At 39.0% G+C, this 26,665-nt stretch overlaps 1 protein-coding gene and 1 long non-coding RNA gene across 3 annotated transcripts in view; one reads left to right on the top strand and one right to left on the bottom strand.

The window, feature by feature from the left end:
- Positions 1 to 7,009: 7,009 nt before the first annotated feature.
- On the top strand, positions 7,010 to 23,006 carry GTSF1 (gametocyte specific factor 1). Of its 2 annotated transcripts, XM_082741609.1 has the most exons (10): positions 7,023 to 7,092; positions 7,363 to 7,498; positions 8,952 to 8,996; positions 14,245 to 14,345; positions 16,786 to 16,912; positions 17,350 to 17,433; positions 17,894 to 17,957; positions 19,368 to 19,462; positions 20,583 to 20,615; positions 22,901 to 23,006. In XM_082741609.1, the coding sequence occupies exons 3-9, from the start codon at positions 8,981 to 8,983 to the stop codon at positions 20,597 to 20,599; spliced, it is 504 nt and encodes a 167-aa protein (XP_082597735.1). In that variant the 5' UTR covers positions 7,023 to 7,092; positions 7,363 to 7,498; positions 8,952 to 8,980; the 3' UTR covers positions 20,600 to 20,615; positions 22,901 to 23,006. The 2 variants fall into 2 exon arrangements, with proteins under 2 accessions (XP_082597734.1, XP_082597735.1); XM_082741608.1 differs by lacking the exon at positions 7,363 to 7,498 and having other exon boundaries at positions 7,010 to 7,092.
- Positions 23,007 to 26,170: 3,164 nt separating this feature from the next.
- Positions 26,171 to 26,665, bottom strand: part of LOC309869841 — a 29,932-nt gene continuing 29,437 nt past the window's right edge. Inside the window, exon 3 of the long non-coding RNA XR_014314369.1 lies at positions 26,171 to 26,555. This is a non-coding gene — a long non-coding RNA (uncharacterized lncRNA). The remainder of the gene's footprint in view (positions 26,556 to 26,665) is intronic.

The raw sequence follows: 26,665 nt of genomic DNA, 5'->3' as shown, positions 1-26,665 counted from the left end.
GCTAGCTAATTTTAATGACCTTGGTTTTTTGCTAGTTTACTGACTGGTTCAGGTATATATAGACTTAAAATTAAAAGTAGAAGTTACAACCAAATGGATATTTTCTGCCCTTAGAAGTCTTATCCCTAAGTATTTTCTAGATCCTTTTAAAATCATCTTTTTTCCCCCCTTCAATTAAAGCAGAAAACAGAAGGGAGAAAAACTAGATACTTTTAGTGTCTAACACATTCTAGTATACTTTTACAAAGGAGGGCTACTGACTTGTTCCCTTATATTTACATAATATAAAAAAGATTTTTATCTCCTGACTAAGGCCTTAGATATATTTTGAATTTTTTAAATTAACTTTTGTATATTAATACCAAACGATATGAAAATCAAAAGGTGTCCAAGTAAAAATGGCCCAAAAAGATAAAGATGTCTTCCATACTCATATTTTCAGGATATGGAATCTTCCCCTCAAAAAGTCTTAATTGGGGTGACTACATAATTTTTCCTTCAAACCAGGATACTCTTGACCATGAAAGGATAATAATAATTATCCTGAGAAAAACAAAAAACTAGGTTGTCATCCTAGTCTTAAGGGATAAAACATCACTAATTAGGCAGTTGTCATTCAAAATACGTGTGCCAGATCTATTCATAATTCACTTTAAGAAGTTTTAAGGGATCCCTGGGAGACATAGTTGGTTAAACATCCAATTCTTTGTGATATACAGGACTCAAGTCCTGGTCTCAGGGAGGTGAGATCAAGAAAAAAAAGTTTTGAGCCTCTTAGAAGAAGGCACAATAATAACTAAAATATTACCTTTTTTTTTGGCCTTTGACATAACGTTTGGTCAAAGCTTCAAAAACAAAAACAAACAAACAAACAAAAACTTACAGAAAATACTTAATTAAAAAAAACAAAAACAAAAACAAAGTTTCAAAGTTACTGCCTCAAAGCCTGCCTAGATTCCCCAAAGTCTTAACTATTCCTCCCATATTCCCATAACAGGTAGTTTATGTCTCCATTTAACATCCCTTCATTGTGATTTACTATTAATAAACTATAAGATGTTTTAGGAAAGGCATGATCTTGACTATGTTATAGTCCTGTGCCCACACACACAAAAAAAAAAAGTTGCTAAATGTGAAGAATCTACATAGACATAGGGTAAAAAGAACCTCTGTGGGCGCCTGGGTGGCTCAATTGGTTAAGCAACTGCTTTCGGCTTAGGTCATGATCCTGGAGTCCCGGGATCGAGTCCCACATCAGGCTTCCTGCTCAACAGGGAATCTGCTTCTCCCTCTGACCTCTCCCTTCTCATGCTCTCTCTCTCTCAAATAAATAAATAAAATCTTTTTTTAAAAGGATAATTAAGACAAAAAAAAAAAAAGAAAGAAAGAAAGAAACTCAGTGACCTGGCTTAAATATTTATACTGAATTAATCAACCTTTCAAAAACATTGGTAACCAAATTCACTGATCTTCACCAAAAAGTCCTATCAAAGCAATTTAAACTATATTTGTGTAGTAGTAATAAGACTTTGTAGCTATGAAGGTTATTCCCTATGATCAAGTTTAAGATTTCCACTTTTACATTCACAATATGATGAACCATGGGGAAAAAATCACTAGGGCTCATTACTCATATCATAAATAACATACCAAAGCATAATTCATTGGTTCCCCAGATTTATCCTATTGTTGTTCCATACTACATGGCCTTTTTGTGCAGGTTTCCCAAGCAGCTGTAGTATAAAATGAGAAAAGGAAAAAACCTCCAATATTTTAGTCTCTAAAAATTGTAGCAGCTCTGATCCATTATAAAGGAGGAGTGTTGACAACTATAGTATAAGGCAATGGTTTTCAAACTTCAGTGGGTATTAAAATCACTTGAAGGCTGGGATGCCTGGGTAGTTTAGTCAGTTAAGGTCTGCCTTTGACTCAGGTCATGATCCCAGGATCCTGGGATCAAGTCACATCAGGCTTCTTGCTCAGCGGGGAGTCTGTTTCTCCATCTGCCTGCCATTCTCTCTGCTTGGGCACTTGTGCTCTCTCTCTCTCTCTCTCTGACAAATAAATAAAATATTTTTAAAAAATTAAAATCACTTGGGGGTGCCTGGGTGGCTCAGTCATTAAGCGTCTGCCTTTGGCTCAGGCCGTGATGCCAGGAACCTGGGTTCGAGCCCTGCATGGGGCTACCAGCTCTGCAGGAGGCCTGCTTCTCCTTCTCCCATTCTGTCTGCTTGTGTTCCCTCTCTCACTGTGTTTCTCTCTGTCAAATAAAATCTTAAAAAAAAAATTTTTTTAATTAAAATTTAAAATTTTTTTTAATTAAAATCACTTGAAGGCCTTGTTAAAATAGATAGGACATCTCACCGCTGAGTCTCTGATTCAACAGGACTGTGGTAAGGCCTAAGAATTGACATTTTCTCAAGTTCCCAAGTGATGCTGTAGTCTGTGACCACAATTTGAGAACCACTGGCCTGAACACAGTTTAAGCGCTAGGAGGGAAGGAGGATGAAAAGAGATTACAAGAAAACATAAGAACCTAATCTCAGACACAGGTTAGAAAACTTTTTTTTTTTAAGATTTTATTTATTTATTTGACAGACAGAGAGCACAAGTAGGCAGAGAGGCAGGCAAAGAGAGAGGGGGAAGCAAGCTCCCCACCAAGCAGAGAGCCTGATGAGGGGCTCAATCCCCGGACCCTGGGATCATTACCTGAGCCAATGGCAGAGGCCCAACCCACTGAGCCACCTAGGTGCCCCTAGAGGTTAGAAAACTTTACAGAAAAAAATGACCCTTGGGTTTAAACATTTGACATTTTTTTAATTTTTGCTTTGTTGTTGTTGCTGTTGTTCTCTCTTTTTTAAGTAGGCTCCACACCCAGGGTGGAGCCCAAAGCAGGGCTTGAATTCAGGACCCTGAGATCAAGATCTGAGCTGAGACTGAGCTGGAGGCCTAAACCACTGAGCCACCCAAGCACCCATTAACATTTTTTTTAAATAACAGAAGAATGGCAGTTTTATAATTTTAGAACTGTTCTGTGCAAGACAAGTCTTTAGCATAACTTTTAGTAGGTAAAATTTCTTTAGTATTATTCTGCCATTCTACCATCTTTTCAACGATCTTCTTTCAATAAATTTCATTTCTTCATTTATTTGTTCATAAAAGCCTTGCCAACATGATACTAACAATGATTTGAAAACTCTGACTTAACAATTTACATTTTAGATATCAACACCAGAAAGAGAGTGAAGGGTTGTTTGTTGCTGACTTCTTGGAAAAAGAAACTAGCTAGAAGTCAAGGAAAAGCACAGAGAACAGATTTCTCAAACCCACTCATAACTGTTACAGGCGATATGGATTACACAGGTATATAACATTTACATATTAAGACACAGAAATAATTTAAAGTATAAATTTTTAAAAATCACTATTAGTTTTTTCATTCATCTTGTATTAGCCTGTGTTTCTAGAGCTAAATGTTGGCTATTTATTCCAAACTCCCATTAAGGACTCTTTCTTCAAACATAAATTTATTTTCTTATTTAGCAGCACCTATCCCTGCTACTTTGCCTGAAAAATTACAACCAGCACCAACCTTTCACCCTCCTCTAAAGCAGTACTTCCCAATCTATCCTCATCAGTAACACTATCCATTACGATCCCCTAGATCTTTCAATTTGAAATATTTTGCAACTGTGTTTATTGAATAATTTTCCTATTTTTAATTATGCATTTAACTACCGATCAGAATTTATAATTAGGTGAGAGAATCAGAACTTTGCTGATGACATTCAAACAAAAAATAAAGAAATTTAACATTTTAGTCTTCTGATGAGCAAAGTTTAAGTTTTATTGGCTATCTAAAACACTAAAAATCCCTAAGGAATCTCAAAGACTACGGAATTCCTTCAATCCTAGAAGCTGGGAAACCCCATTTTCTAACAAAGATCTTTGAGGGGGCATGGGGTTGGGGATATGCCTGAGGCCTCAGTTGCTTAAGCACCAGACTCTTGGTTTTGACTCAGATCATGATTTCATGGGTCAGCAGGGAATCTGCTTGAAGATTCTCTTCCTCTGCCCCTCTCCACACATTGTCCCTCTCAAGTAAATAAACCTTTTTTTTTTTTAATTTTTTTTTTAAGGGTGCCTAGGTGGCTCAGTCATTAAGCGTCTGCCTTTGGCTCGGGTCATGATCTCAGGGTCCTGGGATATCAGGCTCCCGGCTCCATAGGAAGCCTGCTTCCTCCTCTCCCACTTGCCCTGCTTGTGTTCCCTCTCTCACTATGTCTCTCTCTGTCAAATAAATAAGTAAAATCTTTAAAAAAAAAAAAAAAAGGTGTTTGTTTTTAATCACTAGGGCACTGGTCTGTCTTTTTACTCGTTAGTCCAGAGTCTCTGTTTTTAACTTACAATTATTAATTCAAAAATACAATCTATAATTTAGGGATAAATGCTAGCATATCCTCAGATAGAGCCAGCAAGGATCAGATTCAGTCCAGGGTATTAATCCTGGCTAGTACCTAGATTGACTCTTTATAAATGCCTTGGTCTCTCATTGTTTTTTCCCTTTTCAAATATATTCAACCTGGCTGAAAGCCAGGCTGAAAGAAAGCTCAGCAGGGATCTTTGATAAAGCAGGAACTTTCCTGGTTGGAGATGAATGAACAAAGCATTTAAGAATAGAAAGAATAGATGTGTGGTGCGTTTTTCTTTTTTCTTTTTTTTTTTTTGCACATTTTAATTTTAAAGTCTCCACTGAAAGACAGTTTGGGGTTTTTGTTTTGTTTGTTTACTTATTTAAAAGCTGGTGGGCATGGGGTGCCTGGGTGGCTCAGTCAGTCAAGCATCTACCTTCCTTCCACTCAGGTCATGATCCCAGAATCCTGGGATGGTGCCCAACATAATAATTCCCTGCCCAGTTGGGGGGATGTCTGCTTGTCCCTCTCTCTCTGTGTCTCCTTCTGCCCATCCCTCCAATCATGCTATCTCTCCCAAATAAATAAAATCTTAAAATAAAATAAAAGTTGGTGGGCTTGTTCCCTCATGCTAAATGGAACAGCTTTTTCAAATGAGGATCCTGTCACTCTGACAAGGCATTACTAAATGCAGTGAAGCCTGACTTTGGGTTCTAGTTTGGTACCCACCACCTCCATCCTCTCAAGCCCAGAAATTTCAGTCTGCAGGTATCTGAAAAGTACGCATGGGTCACAGTAACAGTGTCAACAATTTCACCAGCTTACTGCAATTTAAAGCCTGAAAAATCACATTTCACTTCAAATCACATTGGCTGCACCAATCTGCATGAATGATGTGATAAATTCAGAGGTTTAGGATTTCAGAAAGATTACTTTAAGATATTCCTAACAATCTGAAACTGATTTACCAAAACAGCAGCTTTCTCTAAAATGCTTTGTGCTAAGCTTGCAATGAAGTTTTCGTTCTTAGCTATTATCTTTCAAGAAGCACTTTAACAGCTTGATCCTCCTTCACAGGAATTATGCAGGCTACTCGGGTGAAAGAATAGATTTCCTAAATTCAAAACAGTGCCTAGGTCAGTGGTTCTCAGCCCTGACTGCATATTAGAATCACCTGGGAAGCTTTTTAAAAATAACTATGCTCAGCCCTTTCTGATTAATTGGTCTGGAAAAGGAACTTGGCATAGTATGCCTTAAAAGCTCCCCAGATGATTCTAATGTACAGACAAGATTAAAAACCACTAGCCTACATGAATGGCTTGGGCAGGGCGTCTAACAACACATTTCTTTTTAGGGTCTTAATATGAGCCAAATACTATGAAGCACACTCTCCTCAGCCCAAGGGCTGATAATCTTTAAAAACAATCACCACCACCACCAACTGGGTAGGGACACCTGGGTGACTGTGGTATCTGCTTAACCACAGAGCCACCGAGGTGCCCCTAAATAAATAAAATCTTAAAAAAAGAAAAAGAAAAGGTAACAATCTATGTTTACTAAATAGTCTCATAAGTTATATTCAGTTCTTGCTATCAGGACAAGTTCTCCGAAGTCACATTTAGGCTCTAGAAACCACTGAAATGTTCCAAAAGTCTCAATAATTGAGCACTCAGACTGATCTCCCATACTGCCTCCTGCACCTTGGATAGTACAAAAATTTATCATATTTTGTTTTCATATTTTGTTAATTTTATTTTCTTGGTTTTGAAAAACAGTATCACCAGATCTATCCATAGTTCATCTTTTTTTTTTTTTCTGTCTAGCTTTCAAAGGACACGGTCTCTTTTTTCTATAAATCCTTCCCAGCTCATCGTGGGGCCCCACTGATTTCTTCCTAACGTAAGTTTCCAGTCGTGACCACATTTTTGGCATGTTATACTGCCATTTCGCCTTTCATCCTCTTTAGGCCTAGTTTCCTAAGCACCTCAGGGACAAAACTGTTTATACGTGTGTGTGTCACGGTTTCCACAAGACTCGCAATCTATATTTGGGTTTCCATTATCAAGTTATAACTTTTTGGCCCTCTTCACCTCTCCCAACTTTTCACTGAGCATTGAGCTCTCTCCTCAACTCTGACTCCCTTTAATCTAACTAGGGCATCCTTCCTCCAAGCATTCTTACTACTACTGACGTTTGGATTTTAAGATTCTACAATGTTTGCTAAACGAAAACTAGCTTCCCCTTCCTTGGTTATTTTGGCTAGGCAACTTCCACAAACAAGGCTTCCTCCCAGCCAGCAGCCGACACCAGCCAGTCCCCTTCCCCTGCGCGGTGCCCGTATCTAAGCCCTCATTCTCTTTCCTAAGATGGCCGCCACAAAGCCCCGGGAAGGCTTTGGGTGAGTTTCACCCACGCAAGGCCACTATCATTCCGGAGACCCCACAAGCAGGGGCTGAAATAGGAAAATGGCCCGAGGAAGTGGAACGGGAAGAGTGAGAACTGGCCAAGGCGCCGTGGCCCGGGAAGGCCCGGGAGGGAGGGTCCCCCTGGCTCCTGCGGAGCCTAGACCAGCGTCATAGGAAGTGGGGGCCCCACCCCCTAACGTCAGGGGCGGAAGTGAGCGTTGCTGGGCGCCGATGCGGGGAGAAAGCGGCTGTGGAGAGAACGTGTCTCGACCGAGGTAAGAAAGACGTCCCCGCCTGGCTTGGGGCCTCCACAAACACTCACCTTTAGGGTTCTGGTATACCTTCACCACCTGATGTCTTCCCTTTCCACCAGCCTGTAGCCTTGGGCCTTGTGGGTTCTCAGCTCTGCTACGGGTGGTCCAGCCACCGCCAGCCCCCTCGAGGGCCTCCCTGCCTCCTCTGTGTACATTGTTTTGAGTTAACCACCTTCCCCACCTCCTGTTGAGTCCCATTGCTTAAATCTCCTCTGATTGTTTTGTTTGAAGGAAGAAAAAGGATTGTTTTACCAAGACCCCAGCTCTGTTAAGAGTTTAACCAGTTGCTTCAGACTACATCCAGCCCCCAAACTTGACTGCATCGCGTAATTTATCCGTTTCACCGCGGTCTAGTACTAGGGAAAAGGTAAAGAATCGCCTGTTAACAGTTTGGTACGGAAGATACTTAAGTGGACACGGCTGAATGATAAAGCTGTGGATTTCAGTACCCTGAATCTACTGCAATTAGTCTTTTTGCCCCCAGAGTTCAGGCTGGCTTTCCGTAAGTTGCTGAACCTCGTGCTGATTGTTCCTCTATAAATACCTTAAAATCAGGGAACATACTACTTGGTTCTTCCTTCCAAACATCTTACAGTTAATAAGTATAAAGTATAACTAAAAGTTGTCAAAAGGAAAGTTAGAATTTCTTAATCCAGACATGAAAAAAAAAATTTTCCAGCAGTTTCGTTAGTAAATGTTATTAACAAATAGGCTGTGTGGCAAATTACCAAACTAGAGTTCCAACTGATCACTTGTATTTCCTACCGCAGATTCCAGGGCTGCTTATGTCATAGAATGGGGGGAAGGGGTGTGGAACTGTAAGATGGGCCAAAGGAGAGCTTGCCCTAGAGACAACAACTGTAACCCTAGCTAATTTTCAGAAGTTTCCTATGAGAATGGTCTTCTATAAATTCAGTTTTTTCCCATAATGATTAATTTATTTAATCACAGTGCTAAATGGGGGGAGATCTTCGGTAGAAGAGGATTCAAACTACAGGATCATTTCTTGTCGTTTATCTTCCACATTTCTGTTACAGACTTGTTCTTTTATTACTATATTATCCATAAAATGGATAGTCGTTAAGTCCTAACAATCAGAAGTTTTCCCTCAGTGCTTAGAGGGAGTGACTACTAACTGGAGAGATTTAACCTAAAGTCTGTCCATTTTTGTATATGGGATTGGTGGAGGAGAGGGGAGGTGAAGCATCACTGGAGTAAGTGTGACACTTCCTGATCATATTTAGCGAAGTCATAGAACTAGTAAGCTAGGGGTACCTGGGTGGTTCAGTAAGGTGACTACCTTCAGCTCAGGTTATGATCTAAGAGTCCTGGCATAGGGCCCCCACATCAAGGTCCCTGCTCAGCGGGGAGTCTGCTTCTCCCACTCCCTACTCCCCACTGCTCACGCTTTCACTCTCTTTCTCTCTCAAATGAATAGATAAAATCTTTTTCAAAAAATAGTAAGCTAGCAATGTCTCTGGGCTTATTGGATGGACTAAGTGCATACTGGTGGACCTAGACTTCCAGCATTCCCAGGTGCCAGGAGAGAGCAAGACTGGCAGCCTGTCCATCCTGTATTTTTAAGAACTTCAGAGGAGAGCTTTAAAAGAGTACTTTATTCCTATGTTTATCCTAAAGTTTAAATAGTAGTACCCTTGTGGTCTTGACTTGGCACCTTTAATGTTAAATACCAACCCTAATGGATGGTAAACAGTGACAGGTTGTTGTAATGGCACTTAAAGTACACTATCTTATCACCTGAATACACTTTAAATTAGTAGTCCTATTTACTGAACCACTGCTTTTTTTTTCCTCCTCAGTGCTTGGATTCAGCTTCTTCATTTCCAACATGGAAGAAACTTACAGTATGTATTTCTTACTGTTTTTAGAAAATAAGTTAAATTCCTTACATATAGTTTTATGTCTGACAAGACTCTTAGGGTGTGTTTGGAAAGATTCACATTTCTCCGTCAACTGCTGAGGTTGTCTGTGTGGTGGTAGAGAAGTTCCCAAATTTGAAATAAGACACTTGAAATCTATCAATCTTTGAAAAGGCTACAGCTGGGTCATCTGTGTTAAACTATATTTTTATTAAATGAAACATAATTTCTTAGAACTTCAGTTTCTCCTATTAAAGACAAGGGGATAGTAACTATAACCTCTGTTTTCTATTATGAGGGACAATATGATATTCTTAATAATGCTGATATACATTGAGTTCTTGGGGTTAAAGAAATCCTATGAAGAGTTCTTATTTCTCAAGTGATTCAGGAATCTTAGATGGCCCAAGAAGTCAGAAGGAAGCTAGCATCTAGAATAATACAAATGTAGAAACAAAAGAGACTGAAAAAATCATTTCATTTAATGTTTGGATTTTACATCTGAGAAAACAGAACCTGGATTAACTGATTTGTCCAAGGTGACATACTTAGGGAGAGAGTCACACGTTATTCATAAGCAGTGCCACATTGGATACCATAAGGCACTGTGGTTTCTAGATCCTGACCAAATTTAAGGAACTACGGCATCAGTGAGTGGATGAAACTTGACAACAGGGCCTACTTTGTTTCTTACTTTGCTGTATTGTTCAGAGTCTCTTTGGAGTTAATAAGTTCCAACTAAAGGGTATTTTTTTAGTTCCATTCTACCTTCAAAGAATCTTAATCACCGATATTTTTATGGAAATAGTCTTCATTAAATATCTACATCAGAGATTCTCAAACTTGAGCATGCAGCAAGATCACCTGGGGAGTTTGTTAAAACTAGCTTGCTGGACTTAACCCAGAATTTGTGTGTTTGGTTGGTTGGTTGGTTTGGGATTTTTTGTGTGTTTTGTTGTTGTTGTTGCTTACCCCCAGAATTTCTGATTTAGAAGGTCTGGGGCTCAGGAATTTGCAATTCTAACATGTTCTCAGTTGAGGCTACTGATCTGAGGACCACACTTTGAGAATCATTGATCTAGAAAACTGATTCTCCTTGGTCTGACCTTAGGGCTCCCTCCCCTACCTCCTTAGTTTTTCTTAAGATATATTAATGTAGGCCACCTGGATGGCTTAGTCGGTTAGGTGTCTGCCTTCAGCTTGGGTCATGATCCCGGAGTCCTGGGATTGAGCCTTGTATGGGGCTCTCTGCTTGGTGGGGAGCCTGCTTCTCCCTCTGCCCCTTTCCTTGCCTGTGTGCTCTCTCACTCTCTCTCTCTCAAATACATAGGGAAAAAAGAAATTTTTTTAAAGAATTTTTTTAAGGTTTTATTTATTCATTTAACAGAGAGGCCTAGTACAAGCAGGGAGAGCAGCAGGCAGAGTGGGAGGGAGAAGCAAGCTCTCTGCTGAGCCAGGAGCCGGATGTGGAACTCAGTCCCAGGACTCTGGGATCACAACCTGAGCCGAAGGCAGCCGCTTAACAAACTGAGCCACCCAGGTGTCCCAATAGGCAAAATATTTTAAAAAGATACTTTAATGGGGGCACCTGGGTGGCTCAGTGGGTTAAAGCCTCTGCCTTCGGCTCAGATCATGATCCCAGGATCCTGGGATCAAGCCCTGCTTCGGGCTCTCTGCTCAGCAGGGAGCCTGCTTCCCCCTCTCTGCCTGCCTCTCTGCCTACTTGTGACCTCTCTCTCGCTCTCTCTCTGTCAAATAAATAAAAAATATCTTTAAAAAATTTTTAAAAGATACTTTAATGTAAACCTGGAATTCCATGTGACATAGGTAGATTTATATTTATTCCTAGAAGCTTACTACTCCATTAAATTAGAAAGCAACAACTCCTCTTTATGTCTCTCATTCTTTACTTTTTTCAGCCATAATTTTTTTTCTTAGAAAAATATCACCTGGAAGTTGTTAGAAATGCACAATCTCTGGGCCCGGTCCCAGACCTTTTGAATCAGAATCTGCATTTTAACATAGTCCCCAAATAATTTAACACTGCCCTAGGATATACTTGATCTTCTTCCCAAATTGACCTTAAACTATAATATTTTTTTCTTTTTAAGATTTTATTTATTTATTTGAGAGAGAGAGAGAACATGAGATGGGAGAAGGTCAGAGGGAGAAGCAGACTCCCTGCAGAGCTGGGAGCCTCGTGGGAGACTCGATCTGAGCACTTCCGGGATCATGACCTGAGCCGAAGGCAGTTGCCTAACCAACTGAGCCACCCAGGCGTCCTTCAACTATAATCTTAATCTGATCTAAAGCTCTCCAGCTTCTGTTTGGGACTGTACCTCTTAACTGATGAAACTTTTGTCAGGTCTCCCTTCCTATTTCTATGAAGTTTCCTCCATTTCTCCCCCTGGGTTTCAGGCCCTATCAAGGTGTGAGAAACATCTGAGTCTGTGGTTTTGGAGAGAGTTTGTCCACAGGGCCTACTCTATTTCTGCAATTAAGTTGTATTCCCCAAAAGCCAGATAGAATTTGTGATGAGCAGTTTGATAGTACTTATTACAAGTACAAAGTATTTGTTACTTTAAATGCACATAGGCCTCAATGCAGTGCTTTTGGGTATCTTCCCAAGAGAAATACTCCTAGAACACAAGCATTTACCAGATTGTTAGTCACAGCATTTTATATAACAGTAAAAACTGGAAATGACCTCTAAATGTCCATCAGTAAGAGAAATTATTAAGAATCCATGGCACATGGGCACCTAGGTGGTTCAGTTGGTTAAGCAATTGCCTTCAGCTCTGGTCATGATTCTGGAGTCCCAGGATCAAATCCTGCATCAGGCTCCCTGCTTAGTGGGGAGTCTGCTTTTCCCTCTGACCCTCTCCCCTCTGGTACTCTCTCTCTCATTCTCAAATAAAATCTAAAAAAAAAGAAAAAGAATCCATGGCACATCCATATGCAGCACTGAAGTATTCCTGTTTGGTTTGTTTTGGGGGTTTTGGTTTGTTTTTTTAATATTCTTTTTATATCCTGACATAGAAGGAGCTCCAAGATATATGAAGTTTTAAAAAAAAAAAAAAAGGCAGGCACCTGGCTGGCTCAGTTGAAGGCAGATACAACTCTTGATCTCAGGGTCATGAGATCAAGCCCTACACTGGAGGTGGAGATTACTAAAAAATATAAATAAAAACTTAAAGAAAAAAAAACAAATAGCAAAATAGGTACAGGAAATCCTGTCACATGCTACAATATGGTTGAACCTTGAGAACATTATGCTAAATGAAATAAGTCAGTCAAAAAAATACCTACACTGTGATTTTACTTACATAAAGTATCTGAAATAGACTCATAGAAACAAGAAGTGGAATTAGTGGTTGCCAGGGATTGGGGAGAGGAGAGAATGGGGAATTATTGCTTAATGGATATTGAGTTTCAGTTTTGCAAGATGAAAAAGTCTGGAAACTGGTTGCATAACAATGTGACTATACTTAACACTGTCAAACTATGCACTTAAAATTAATTAAGACATTAAGTTATATGTTATGTATATTTTTGCCACCATTAAAAACTTTTAATTAAAAATAAAATAAAAATTTTTTAATCTAGAAAAACAGTTTAGAGCTAACCTAAGTTACCAGAGGCCAAGAAATAAAACATTATGGTAGGAAGTCATCATTACCAACTGTGATATATGTCACTGTATGGGCAGCATAATGTGTATGAATCATAAGGTATGTCTAGTCTGTCAGCTGGTGACATGGCCTAATATTTGCTCGTGATGGAAAGGATTAAATGAAGGGAAAGTAATAAGAATTGTATCTGTAAACTGTCCCTGGGTGTCCTGAAGCTTCAGAAATGTGAAAAAATTGCTGGTCAGGATGAGCCTGGTTGGCATAATAAACTTGCTTGTCCTCTAAGACTTTTCCTTCCTATTCATTCTGTCCTTCAGATCACCTTTCTGGCTCATTTGCATCACGATCATGGTTAGCAATTTATTCCATGTTTACCACTCCTCCAGTGAAACTGTCTGTTTCAATTCCCCACTGGCTTCTGATTCTCATAGCAGTCTCCTGGTTTATAAGCTCCTTATCAAATGTGAATTGTTTATCTTATTTCATTTTTATCTTTGCCTTCAATGATGGTAACAGCATTTTATTAGGTCACCTTTTGTCCCCATAATATATTGAGAATGTGTTTAACCATTTAATTTCCCTTCCTTAATCAAGCTTGCTAAAATTTGTAAAGCCTACGTGTAGCTTTACACATTTAGAGAAACTTGTTTAGTAACTATAGAGATGATTTCTGAAAGTATAGTCTTCTAAGGGAAGTTTTAAGTAGAATGATCTAGGTTAGAGGCTTTCTTTCACAGAGCATCCGCATATGTCTGCAGTTATCTTAAACTTAGCACATTCTGTTTTTACAGATTATTTTTTCATCTGTCTAACTTGATAATCACTAGATTAAAGAATTCTCTGATTTTTTTCTCATCTGTGTGTCAAACTATGAAAAATAAAACCACCCTATCTGATAAAGGTATTGGTTTCTTTTGAGAGGTATCGAGCGTAATCAAGATCAAGAACTACTTACAGTAATAAGTCCAAGCAGACAGATGAAAAAGAAATCATCTATCAAGCTTCCATAGAGCTTATAACTGATCTTTTTTCATGTCATAGCATACTAGTAAATAGGCAAGAATGCTGGCAAAGGGGATTAATTGCCCTTAACTTGCCCTAGAAATGACTGGTGGGGACAGGAGGCATGTGTGCACAGGTAGCCTGCATCAATATATGGGCACACCATCCATTCTAACTTTAGCATACTGGTTGAGAGGCTTTGGTTAGGTGAGCTAGAGATAAGAATGACCCTGAATTAGCACTTCTAGGAAGAAAAAGAGGATATCATTTCATGTAACTTTATTATTCTTTTCATTGTTGGTTACCTTTAGTGTAAAACGAATTTATATACAACTAAATATGAGCCAAGATCCTATCCCGTGATAGCTTGTTTTGCTGTACTTAGGAAGATTTGTTGGTAATACAGTTTTATCTTGGAGTTATGTTTTCATGTTTAAATGTTTAGTCACCCTTTTTTTTTTAAATTCCAAGTTGTTGTGAAGACTGTCTTGTTCTATTCTTGTAGACTCTGTTGAAAAATCCAGTGTGCCTGGAATACTGTGGTTTTACAAAGGCTTAAAGCTTAAGCTGTATGTTTATCCTTCCCTTCTCTCTTTCAGTCGATTCCCTGGACCCTGAAAAGCTATTACAATGCCCCTATGATAAAAACCACCAGATCAGGGCCTGCAGGTTTCCTTATCATCTTATCAAGTGCAGAAAGGTAAGACATTATTTTCATAATTTTCCTTGTAATGACCTCTTGAGTTCTTTTAAAAAGCCAAATTTTGAAAGTATCATATAATTTTAGCAAAAATGTTTTAATTTAATGCCAGACTTGGTTTGGGCATTAACACTTCTGTGTTAAGTGCCAAATTTATAGAAATGAGTCCATTTCTTTGGGTACATACGTGTTTTCTTGTTTCTGTTTTTTTCTACCTAACTAGTGACAGAGCGTCCTCTATATACTCTTCTCACACTTTATAAAACAGAGGAAACAGTAATGTTGGCTAGCAATGAGAAATCCCTTTTGCCTTGTGAATTCTATGTGTTCGTTGTCCTGATAAGGTTTGAGTGCCATAATACATTGATCTTTATTTTTGCTTGGAATTTTTAGAGAAGTTGAGCAGCTAGAGGTTAGATTATTCCTAAAAATAATGGTTTCTCCAAGTTTCAGTCTTTAGTTGAAGCATCTTTTGGTGGGGGTGGGAGACAACTAGGCAGAGTTTTTTTTTTTTTTCTGGTCACTCTTTTGTAGTCTTAGATGACATAAACTACTTTAAAGCTAGCAGACTAATTGAGGCACTTTGTAAGGATTGTTAGAATACAGATGTCAGATACAAAGGCCAAAGGTCTGCAGGATTTATGCTTGGACAGCATTTTTGGTATTTAATCCAAACTCCATATAATTCATGTATGCATTAACATCCTTTAAAGTGTGTTCTTTTGCAATCCTAATGACATGATTATGATGCCATTGTTGATCATTTCTCTAGCTCTTTTAAATCTAGAGCAGGGGCGCCTGGGTGGCTCAGTGGGTTAAGCCGCTGCCTTCGGCTCGGGTCATGATCTCAGGGTCCTGGGATCGAGTCCCGCTCTCTGCTTGGCAGGGAGCCTGCTTCCTCCTCTCTCTCTCTCTGCCTGCCTCTCCATCTACTTGTGATTTCTCTCTGTCAAATAAATAAATAAAATCTTTTTAAAAATAAATAAATAAATAAATCTCTAGAGCAAAGATCCCTTAAATTTGCACCTGGATAATGTGGGCCCCCAGATCCCACCACAACTTCTTCCCCTAGGATTGCAAACATGTCCCCAAGGACAAAGGTTGGGAAAGAAAACCAAGCAATAAAAAGACATTTTCTTTAACTCACTTTTTTCCTTTGTTGAGGGAGCAAGAAAGCATGTGCACTTTGCGGGGAGGGAGGGAGGAGCAGAGGGAGAAGGAGAAAGAAAGAGAATCTTAGGTAGTCACCATGCCCAGCTCAGAGCCCAACCCAGAGCTTCATCTCAGGACTATGAGATCATGACCTTAGCTGAAATCAGGAGTCAGATGCTTAACCAGTTGAGCCACCCAGGCACCCCTTTCACTCCCCTCTTCTAAACCTCTTAATCTTTGACCGCAAAACTCTCTGCACTGGAAAGCTCAGTATCCCTTATAAAAATCATGGAGGTAACTGCCCTCATAATTTTCTTCATCCTCTGTTTTTTCTTAGCGTCCTCCCACTTCACATTATTTTTACTCTTTTGAGTATAATTTGTGATAAATGTTTTGTTCCTTCTAATAAATCAACTTCTTAATACCTGATATGCTTCCTGTAGGATTTGGGTGATATTAAGCACTTTGGTTTTTTTGGTTTTGTCTTAAAGAACTTGATCAGCAAGCAGCCTCTCCCATTTGGGCTTTTCCTTTATGAAATAGTTGAAATAAATGTCAAATTTTCCACAGCACCATTTCAGGCACCATTACTTTAAATAAGTATCCCTGTGTTAATCTGAAAACTCCTCAGCCAGCTTCTTCTAGGGCTCCCTCCCCACAGCTGTTTGCCAGCACTGTTGCATAGCAGTAGCAGGGCTGGACTGCAGTACGGACTAAGAGTAGGTTTTCTTGTTACTGTTTCCTGAATATCACCCTTCAGAGACATCCAGAGAGTTCCACCATTACAGGCTGTTCTGCCAGTCTTGGGACCCTGAGAAATGTGGTTCAAATACCCAATCCTGGGGTGCCTGGCTGGCTCAAGTCATTAAGCGCCTGCTGCCTTCAGCTCAGGTCAAGATCCCTTCTCCCTCTCCTACTCCTCCTGCTTGTGTTCCCTCTCTCACTGTCCCTCTCTCTGTCAAATAAGTAAATAAAATCTTAAATAACCAATTTTAAATTCACTATTTACTTCCTTATAAAAGTCACTGTGAACTCAGTATCTGTGTTGTCGGTCTCTATGAACATAATAAAGAAGCTTACATTTTGATGAGTTTGAGGTCATCTGTACAGTTTGTGTAAGTGAGAAATAATTCATTCCCTCTTAATTTTCTACCATGAGTTTACCTACCACAGTTAAGTGGCAAGTTTATTGCGAGATTTTAGGGGAGTCATTTATAGAGTAAGGCTAGGCCACTCCCTTTGAATCTGAAGAGAAAGAATTGACAGACCCCTTAATTTTTTTCCACAGAATCATCCTGATGTCGCAAACAAATTGGCTACTTGTCCCTTCAATGCTCGTCACCAGGTTCCTCGGGCCGAAATCAGTCATCATATCTCAAGCTGTGATGATAAAAGTTGTATTGAGCAGGATGTTGGTAAGACTAGCTGAAAGGTTTCCATCCTACAGGTTAGCCCCTTCCGATTTGTATTACGCTGCATTGTCAGCTTGATTTTTGGCTTTCATCATTTCAGAAGAATAGTACCTTTCTGCCCTTGAGTATTTTATCTCATCCGTAAAAAGTTGTCAGGCTGTGTTTATCAGATTGCTTTCTCTTCTGAACAACCTGATCCATCTTACCAATTTATCTAAAAATAAAAATCCTTTTTTGCCGTAAATATGGTAAACATCCTTGTTTCTGCTTTTTCTTCTATCAGCAAGGGGATAAGACCTCTGTTTAGCTTTCATAGCATCCATTTTTCAGAAACAAAGACCTATTAGGCTACCCTGAAAGCTTTTAAGCCACTTAACCCCTTTAAAAATAATAACCTGACGATGTCCCCTTCTTACATCAGAATCCTTATTATCTTGCAGTCAACCAAACCAGGAATCTTGGACAAGAGACTCTGGCTGAGAGCACATGGCAGTGCCCTCCTTGCGATGAAGATTGGGATAAAGGTGGATTGTACCTACATCTTATTTTTCATAATGTCTAAATCTCAAGTCATTTAGTTTAGGCAGAAGGAAGATTTTCCTTTTTTATGAGCATCCCATATTCAGAACACCTTATTATTTTTATTGGGCCCCCAAATGAGCACATTTGTATCCCTGTGTAGGCATGTGGAACAGCCTATCCCTCTCGATTGGAAAAGCACTTCTTTACAACTGCCTTTTTCCATAAATTGTGTTGTACCATCTGTGTTTGGTTGTTACTGGGCACGTTTATTATTATTTATGTTGCTTGCATTTATATCCTTCAATTAAATTCCTGCTACTGTGTCACTTCGGCAGGTACTTGATCAATTTTTACTTGCTTCTCTAAGCTTAGGTGTATTATTTCCCAACTTACAGATTCAACTAGCATAAACTGGTGTTTTACCTAGGGATGCCACAAACTATGTCTTGCTTTCTTTGGCAGATCTGTGGGAACAGACCAGCACCCCATTTGTCTGGGGCACAGCCAACTACTGTGGCAACAACAGGTAAATGAAATAGGCTCATTCCCAGCACTGCCTCCCAAAATCTAAGTGCTCTGGTAGCAAAAGAAGCCACCAAAGCATGGTTTGGTTTCTTTCATTAATGATGTTACTTGGTGGTAACTTAGATAGTTTTGATGGGTTATTTTTTTTTTCTTTATTCCTCAATTCATAAAAAGGCCACATGGTTTGTGTTAATCCCTGTGGGAACACAGAAATACTAGTTTACAGTCTAGCAAGGGAGACAGTGGCACCAGACATTCTTATGTCTAAGTTGGGTTTTTTGCTGAGTTGGCACTATTTTAATGCTTTGGAAAATATTCTCCCAACGACACCTCTCTGGGTAATTAGTGTCTAAGGAAAAATAAACTTAAAAGTTCTTAATTTGAAATTGGGCAAGCCAGAGTACCTATTGGATAGGGAAGAAAATGCATCTCCTCTGATTTTGTATCTAAGTGTGGGGCTTGAACTCATAAGCCAGAGATCAAAACCTGATCTGAGATCAAGAGTCAGATACTTAACCACTTAACCGACTGAGCCACCCAAGCACCCCTCTATCTAACTTAAATCTATGAGATTTCTCATTACTACTTCATCTTCAAACCTTAAAAGATCAAGTTTCAGGGATGCCTGCGTGGCTCAGTAAGTTAAGCTGCTGCCTTCGGCTCAGGTCATGATCCCAGGGATCCTAGGATCGAGTGCCAAATCAGGCTCCTTGCTTGGAGGGAGCCTGCTTCTCTCTCCACCTCTGCCTGCTTGTGCACGTGCTTGCGCACGCTCTCTCTCTCTCTCTGACAAAGAAATAAAATCTTTAAAAAAAAAAAAAGATCAAGTTTCAGATATTCACAGATGAGAATATTTATGGATCAGAAAACAAAGGAATGAGATGCGAGACTTCCATTTTTTCCCCAAATAGAATACTTACCAATTTTTATTTCTTAGCTCCAAAGATGAGTTGGTAATTGTACATGTACCTTATTTTGTGTGTGCACTAAGATGGAAAAACTTAAAGATGAATTTTAATAGTACAGTATTAATTTTACCTCAGTTCTGTGAGATTTGTTGCCTTTGGCTTGGTTGTCTTGGCATTTTATTTTGTCTCTTACATTTATTGAGTGAGCTGATGAGCCTGTCATACAGCTGAACAGTAGATGGCATTGCTGTTTATCTCAATTTCTGGAAAATGAAAATGGTGAGACCCATCTTAATGCTTGTACAAAACAGTGAGCTTTTCAGAGAAGTAGTAATCATTCTAATTGCAAGAATGTTTTGATGGAAATGTGTTTACATTTCAGAATGTAGTTTGCTGTTTTCCCCCAAATTACAAAAAACACATTTTGATTGTCTTGTGTGTGCCTGCCTGAGGAATATAGATATGCTGGCATAGGCAAATTTGTCTTTTTTTTTTTTTTGCAGCCCTGCAAGCAACATAGTTGTGGAACATAAGAGTAACCTGGCTTCAGGCATGCGTGTTCCTAAGTCTCTGCCATATGTTCTGCCATGGAAAAACAGTAAGTGAAATAAAGGCAAGATGCTTTTACTCTTTTCATTGTGCTGAATACAGTTGGTTTTGATTCTTCAAAGACATATTCAGTGTGAACTCATTACCTCAGATGACCCCAAGAGTGAGTACCTCCTCAGATTTTGCATTCTGAGCACCTCACTCCACCCTAGTCCCTGCCCCAGTTAGTAGCAGGAAATTATGAATAAGAAAATACAAAAAAAATTCCAAAAGAATATTTTCAAACCGGACGGCCGCTGACATCAAATACCTTGGGTAAATTTGGAGACAGTGAAAAGTCTACTGCTATCGGGTAGTAGGAATTCATCGCTGACACTCAAGGTATAATATCAGTAGAAACTGGGATTAGAAATTGTATTGCAGAGAGCTAAAAGGAAATGAGTAGAAAGAAAATGTAAGTAACAAGTTATAGAAACTAGCATAAGAAATTTCTAATGTCTTCCCTGGATATCAGAGGCTGTGCCGAGTAAATAGGTACTAAATTCATATCATATCACCCTGATAAATTCCCACATATGGAACACCCAAAATACTATCATTTTTATTTAATACAAACTTTCCTAATGTTGCCCTCAAATGCAGATTCCCTTGATTCAGTCTGTGCTACTATTTGACCTAATTTTTTAGGTGGCTAGAGGACTTCCTTTAAAATATTTTCCTTGGGGCACTTGGGTGGCTCAGTGGGTTAAGCCTCTGCCTTCAGCTCAGGTCACGATCCCAGGGTCCTGGGATCAAGCCCCACATCAGGCTCTCTGCTCAGCGGGGAGCCTGCTTTCTCCCCCCCTAACCTGCCTCTCTGCCTACTTGTGATCTGTGTCTGCCAAATAAATAAATAAAATCTTTTAAAAAAAATAAAATATTTTCCTTTGGGTACTTGAATTTCCCTAAAAATGAGATCACCAAATCATATGCCTAAAGGCTTAATAGGTAATAAAGTATTCTTTTCCATGCTCTTGAACAGAATCCAATCACTAATTTTAAATTCTTTTACTTTTATATTGTAATTCAGTATACCCCAAGAATAAGTCATTTGTGTTTAGTAAGAATAGGGGAAGGAGTGAATTTCAATTGTCATGGTGTATTTATTTTGAAATATTTCTACTCCATAGATGGAAATGCACAGTAACTGAATATCTCATCAAGTAAGTGTTTCAGTTTTATTTCTCTATCTCTTCAGATAGTAGCAAGATTTAACTGGACATAAAGCAATTCGGGTCCAATTTTCTTTCAGATTATGGTATCAAATTAAAGCTTTGTGTGTGCCTGTGTTTTTTAAGTATATAGCTTCTGTTATGGCTCTAATGAATAAGCATTTACTGGTTAAATTAGAATTCTGTTAACATGCCAAGTTGTTTTCCCTAACGTTAGTACACACTGCCTTTTTCCTTTTTCTTTTTCTTTTTTTTTTTTAATCAAAGTTGCATTCTAGATCTATCATGCCTTTTTAATGGACTGAGATTAATCAGACAGCTGTGCTTCACTGCTCTGCAATTCTTCCCCTGTGCAGTACAGTTTAACACTCAGCAAAAAATTCATACCCTTTTTAATGAGCAGTTAAAAGTTTGGGGTCTCTAAGAAGCTTGCACTGTTGATCTTATCTGAATATTTGATTTCGCAAGATCTTACAAAATCTGTATGAAGAGCCTAAAATCTTTCACTTTCTAAAGATGAAACCTTTCCTTGAGGTAGCCCTATGTGACTATGGAAGAGCCAAATTTGATTCTTCCAATGCTTTTTTGGCTGAGGTTGCTCAGCCGTATTGCTCCTGCCAAAAGGAATATTGTTAGGCTAGGAAAGAGACTATGTCCTCACTGTCTTGCAAATAGTAAGCCCCCTGTGAATATTTATTTAAGGAGTGAGTAATTGGCCTCTTGCCTTCCAGTTCATTCACTTCCTCTGGGCAGTGAAGCAGATGGATCTCCAGTGAGTTAGGGTTCATTTTATACCTAAATATGTTTCTCCTGGTGGGAAGCAGAAAAGAGATTCTAAAACCAAATACCCCTTAACTATGGACGATGATATTTATGGGTTGCTTCTAGGTGCTAGCCATTTTTCTTGGTACATTTTGTAAAATTGTTAAATACATGAAGAACCAGAAAATGGGATTTAGCCCCAGAATGGAAAGAGACAGGACAGCACTGGGGTGTGTCAGGAAAGCACACAGAACCTGGATAAATGGTGAACTTTGAATCCTTCTCCAACACACTGCCCAAGACACTTGGTTCTCATATAGTACGGATTACTACCTAATACAAACGGTCTGGGGGCATCTCGCTGGCTCACTCCAGAAAGCATGCAACTCTTAATCTTGGGGTCATGAGTTTGAGCCCCACATTGGGTGTAGAGATTACAAGAAATAAATATTCTAGGGGCACCTGGATGGCTCAGTCAGTTAAGCAGCCAGCTCTTGATTTGGGCTCAGGTCATGACCTCAGGTTTCTGGGATCAAGCCCCACATCGGGCTCTCTGCTCAGCGAGAAGGCAGCTTCCTTCTCCCTCTGCCCCGTCCCCACTCGTACATGTGCTCATGGTGTCTCTCTCTCTCTCACTCTCAAATCTTTAAAAAAAAAATAAAGGTGAAAGCCTAGGAGAAGCTTCTATCTCTAATACCTAAGACTTGACATCTTCTCTCCTTGGGAACTTTTCACTATTAAACCCCTTACATGCTAAAAATGTATTTTCCTGTATAATCTCTGAGGAATCAGGAGAGAAAAATGATTCTAGGTTAGGTAACAATCCTTAAACAGCCACAGAATTTTTTATCCTCTTAATAAAAATAAAGTATCATTTTTTGAATGCCAGTTGTTATAGAATTCTCTAGCTTCTTTGGAAAGACACAAAAGAAATAGAATATAGGATTTATCCCCTTAAGGAACTTAAGTGTTGGTGGAGATTTTCTTGAATGCACATACATGTGATGGCCCTTGATATGCTTTATCTCATTATGTTTTTATCAACAAATCTACTTTTTACTAGATAAATGTCTTAAAGCGGGTGATGTCATATTAATTTTTATTCCCCTAATGTATGTTGTAACAGCTCAAAAAATGTAATTGAATTAATGAGTAGATAGAGCATATGAGAAGAGAAAAAGATCAATATACGTTAGCTGAAATTAATCCACAGTTGTCTGGAGAAGTCAATTGTATGGATAGTCCTGATTTACTTCTCGGTCATGAAACTGGTGACACAGGATTGTACAATGATCTCTTTGTAGAATGTTTTTGATTCAATTAACAAGTTTCTTAGTGGTACTGAAGAGCTAAGCGTCAGAAGGTACTTGCTGTTCTGCAATAAGCAATGTCAGATTCTTCAGCTGACTAATAGATGTTACTCAGGTTGTAGTTATATGGCCTATTATCAGATGTGGTTGGTGTTTTTATCACTGAAAGGAACTAAGAACTTTTTTTCTCTCATTTCCTTGCAGATGCCAGACCCTAGAAGACTCTTGCTTCTTCCTGCCACCAATGGGTTCTTCATGGTTTTTCCTCCTAATCTAATTATAGAAAGATAAACTGTCTGTGACTTTCAAACTGACAAGTACCTTTTTTTTTTCTTCCCCGCTTTGAGTCTTCACTCATTTGATGCAAGAAAAGAACCCTCAAACTCAGAACTGTTTCAAATAAAGCATCAATATAGATAGCTTGATAGTTTGGTTAAGTACCTGCAGCCCCAAGATCAGAAATCACATCCCATTTCACATTAATGAAGCATAATTATTTAAAGTTATCTTAAGGATCCAGCTAAAGCAGGCAAGAAACTTGGATTGGAAAAAGTAACTATGTACTTGTGTTACACATAGATTCTTTTAAAATTTATAGGAATGGTCCTTTTTTGATCAGTACATCTCCTTATCCAGAGTCTTCAAGACGTTGATAGCATTTAGATAGGAAAACACCCCATTCTTGTTTAGAATCTTTAGAACACCTTGCTCCCTGCGTATTTCCAACCTAGAGCAGGTTTCTTTTATTTCTTTCGTCTCTCCCACATTCCAGCTAGAAATTGTGCTAGCTGTCAAACCAAGTGTAGATTATGTAGGAGTGAAGATTGGAATGGAGGAGAAGAACAGTGTATTTGTGGAGAAGAGATAGGCTTTCCACCTATGTGTAAAATTTGATTAAGCTTCAAATCTTTAATGTGTGATGGCCCTGCTGACTCTCCTGGAATGTGTGTATAAGAACTTAGGTTTCTGAAACACGCAAGGCTCTGCTAGCCTTTGGTTTAGTTGACCCTTACAAGGAAACCTCATAATCTCTCCAGACCAAGTTTTTTGTTGTTGTTGTTTGTTTGGATTATCTGTGCATTTTTGTGTTTTTGTTTTGGTTGGTTGGTTGTTTTTTTTTTTTTTTTTTTTTTTTTTTTTTTTTTTTAAAGATTTTATTTATTTATTTTACAGAGAGAAATCACAAGTAGATGGAGAGGCAGGCAGAGAGAGAGAGAGAGAGGGAAGCAGGCTCCCTGCTGAGCAGAGAGCCCGATGCGGGGCTCGATCCCAGGACCCTGAGATCATGACCTGAGCCGAAGGCAGCGGCTTAACCCACTGAGCCACCCAGGCATCCCTGGTTGGTTGTTTTTTTGGTTTGGTTCTAAATCTATCTTGCAGGGAGAGGGATTGGGTATCTGGTATAGATAAGGGCTTGGATGAAGGACACTGATAATTTCAAATGTAGCGTTTTTGAGAGTAACAGATAAGGGAGAGTAGACTCCTGTGGAATGCCTTCTTTCATGATACTCACACAACACAGGGTTCTCTCCTAAAAGAAGCAGAACTGTTTATGTAGTTGCAGGCCCTAAAAATGGTTTCAGGATAGCCCAGGGACAATGGTATTTCTGCTTCTAGCTGTGTGATCTTAAGTGAATACCTAGACCATTTCCTCTGAAGAGGGTGATAATTTATTGAGGGAGGGAAAAAAAATACCCAATATGCCACTAATTCTAGTTATTTGTGTATCAGTCAATACCTCAAACCAACTTAAGGTTATTTAATAGTATCACTACTGGAAAAAAAACAAAACCATTTAGATTTCATTTGTTTGGGTGATGACGGAACAAAACTATTATACTACACTTATAAAGCAGAACTCCTACCTAGTTTAGGGAAAACAAGCAGGGTTGTGAGTCTCATTGCAAAGAATTAGCTGCTTGAATACAACTCAACAAAGGGATCAAATAGAAATCACAAAATCACAAAAGGTCTGACCTTTTTGAGTGGGAGCAGCACTCACTGTAGACCAAGGCCTACCTGTGTTAATTTTGTTAGCTCACAAAATAAACAGTCCTGTGGTTTCTTCCGCAAACTAATGATTAAAGCAGCCAATTTGGTCCAGGAGCTGTCAGAAACGGCATAGGATGTTTATTGGGCCTAGAATTCACTAGTCTAGATTTAATTTGCTGGCAATTTTTGGATTCCCAAAAACTAGAAAAATTGGGGAGGAGAAACTAACTTACCTGTGAGACCCTCTTTTTAAGAGAATGCCGTCTCTTTGGAATGAGGACAGGTAAGCAGCTGAATATTGTTTTAATTTCAGTTAGTTAAAGTCAAGCGTTAATGGCTAAAAGGTTAAACGCAGTGGTGTTTTTCAAAAGCTCAGCCCAGAGAGCCCTTGAGGCCTGCAATTCGATTTTATCCAGGGCCTCCATACTCTACCCCAAGGAGAGGATTTGCTTTTTTGGAAGGTTGCCTTTCTCTGTAGGGGTTCTGGAAGTGCCATTGTGGTTTGCAAATGTTCTCACCAGGAATAAACATGTATAGGTAAAGATGATGCTGAGCTCTCTGGGTAGCTGTACCTAGCTAAACGTGAAGAGTATCTGGATTTAATTTCAAATAATGCACTGCAGTACTCTTTCATTGTGGAGGCATACTGGTAGCTCCTTGTGTTAGTCCTGACCTCAGACAAAATAGGACCCCAGGAATGCCGGTATTTTACATATATGTGTGTGTGTGTGTGTACATGCATATATACATGTATGTACGTACATATGTATATGTAAAATACAGGCATTCCTGGGGTCCTGTAGTTTGTACTGTGCCCAGCTCGTATTAAGCTCCAAAGTTGGCAGAAACTGAGGAGATAACATTATGTTTATTGTTGCCATTTTTTAGAGAGGCAGGTTATAAAAATCAAGGTGACTTGTATCCTAAATTTTAAATGATTGAAGCAGGACTGGCCTTGGAAAGGAGACCTGTAAGAAAATATTTATTTTCTTGTGCCAATTCCATGGGTAGAAGAAAGAGAACTACCTAAATACCAGGAGAAAAATTCTGTAGTTACCACTCATTGTTTTGATCACTGTCTTTCTGGTACCATCAAGGTTCGGAACATATTCACATCCTACTTTACAGTCATGGCCTCTTGAGAGGCCCCTGAAGACACATGAACCTGTTACCCATACCCACAGTCTCAGGTGACTTTCTTTTCCATCTGTACCATGATCAATGCAGACATGTGTACGAATAGGGCATTTGCCCTTTCCATAGCAATTCCTCTGCCTGGTGCAATTCACTTAACTCATAAACTTGGTAACTGGGGAGACAAATATAAAAGTTCAGAATGCTAATAGCTAGGAAAAATAGCATCCTAGGCTAGACAGTAACCCTGGATAACAACCATATGGTCAGGAGATTTGCATTTGTGTTTACCTTATTTAAAGACTTTTATATAAAAACTAAAATAGCATAAGAATCTTTAAAAAACATGAAGACACGTTTAGTTTTATTTTATACAGGCACACACACATTTTTATGGGGAAATAAATCCAGGTTGTATGAAAAATGGCAGACGAACCCAGCCATACCTCCTCATTTTTATTAAAATACTTGTCGTTGAAATAAATATGCTTTCTTAGTTCAACTGTTTCAGTTCCATTTCCTCAGTCTTGGATTTCAGGTTTCATAGGCCCAGGGTCAGGGGCTTAGATTATTTATCTCCTTGTGTTGGTATTCTCTAGAGTAGAACTTTATAGCAGAGGTGCAGATTGAAAGTGATGGAAAGTCTTGATCTTGAGATTAGAAACTCCATTGAGATACCCTTTTGTTGAATTGGAGATTTCAGCAGAAGAGTCCGTTTTAGCTCTAGAAAACCCTTGAAAAATAAGCATTTATTAATATGATTCCACTAGGTATGTAATTTTTTTTATTTTTATTTTTTTAATTTATTTGACAGACAGAGATCACAAGTAGGCAGAGAGGCAG

This window comes from Mustela nivalis (assembly GCF_964662115.1).
Source record: "Mustela nivalis genome assembly, chromosome: 7".
NCBI classification, from domain to species: Eukaryota; Metazoa; Chordata; class Mammalia; order Carnivora; family Mustelidae; genus Mustela; species Mustela nivalis.
Note: the sequence above shows the minus strand (reverse complement) of the source record. Positions and strands in the feature narration are given on the sequence as shown.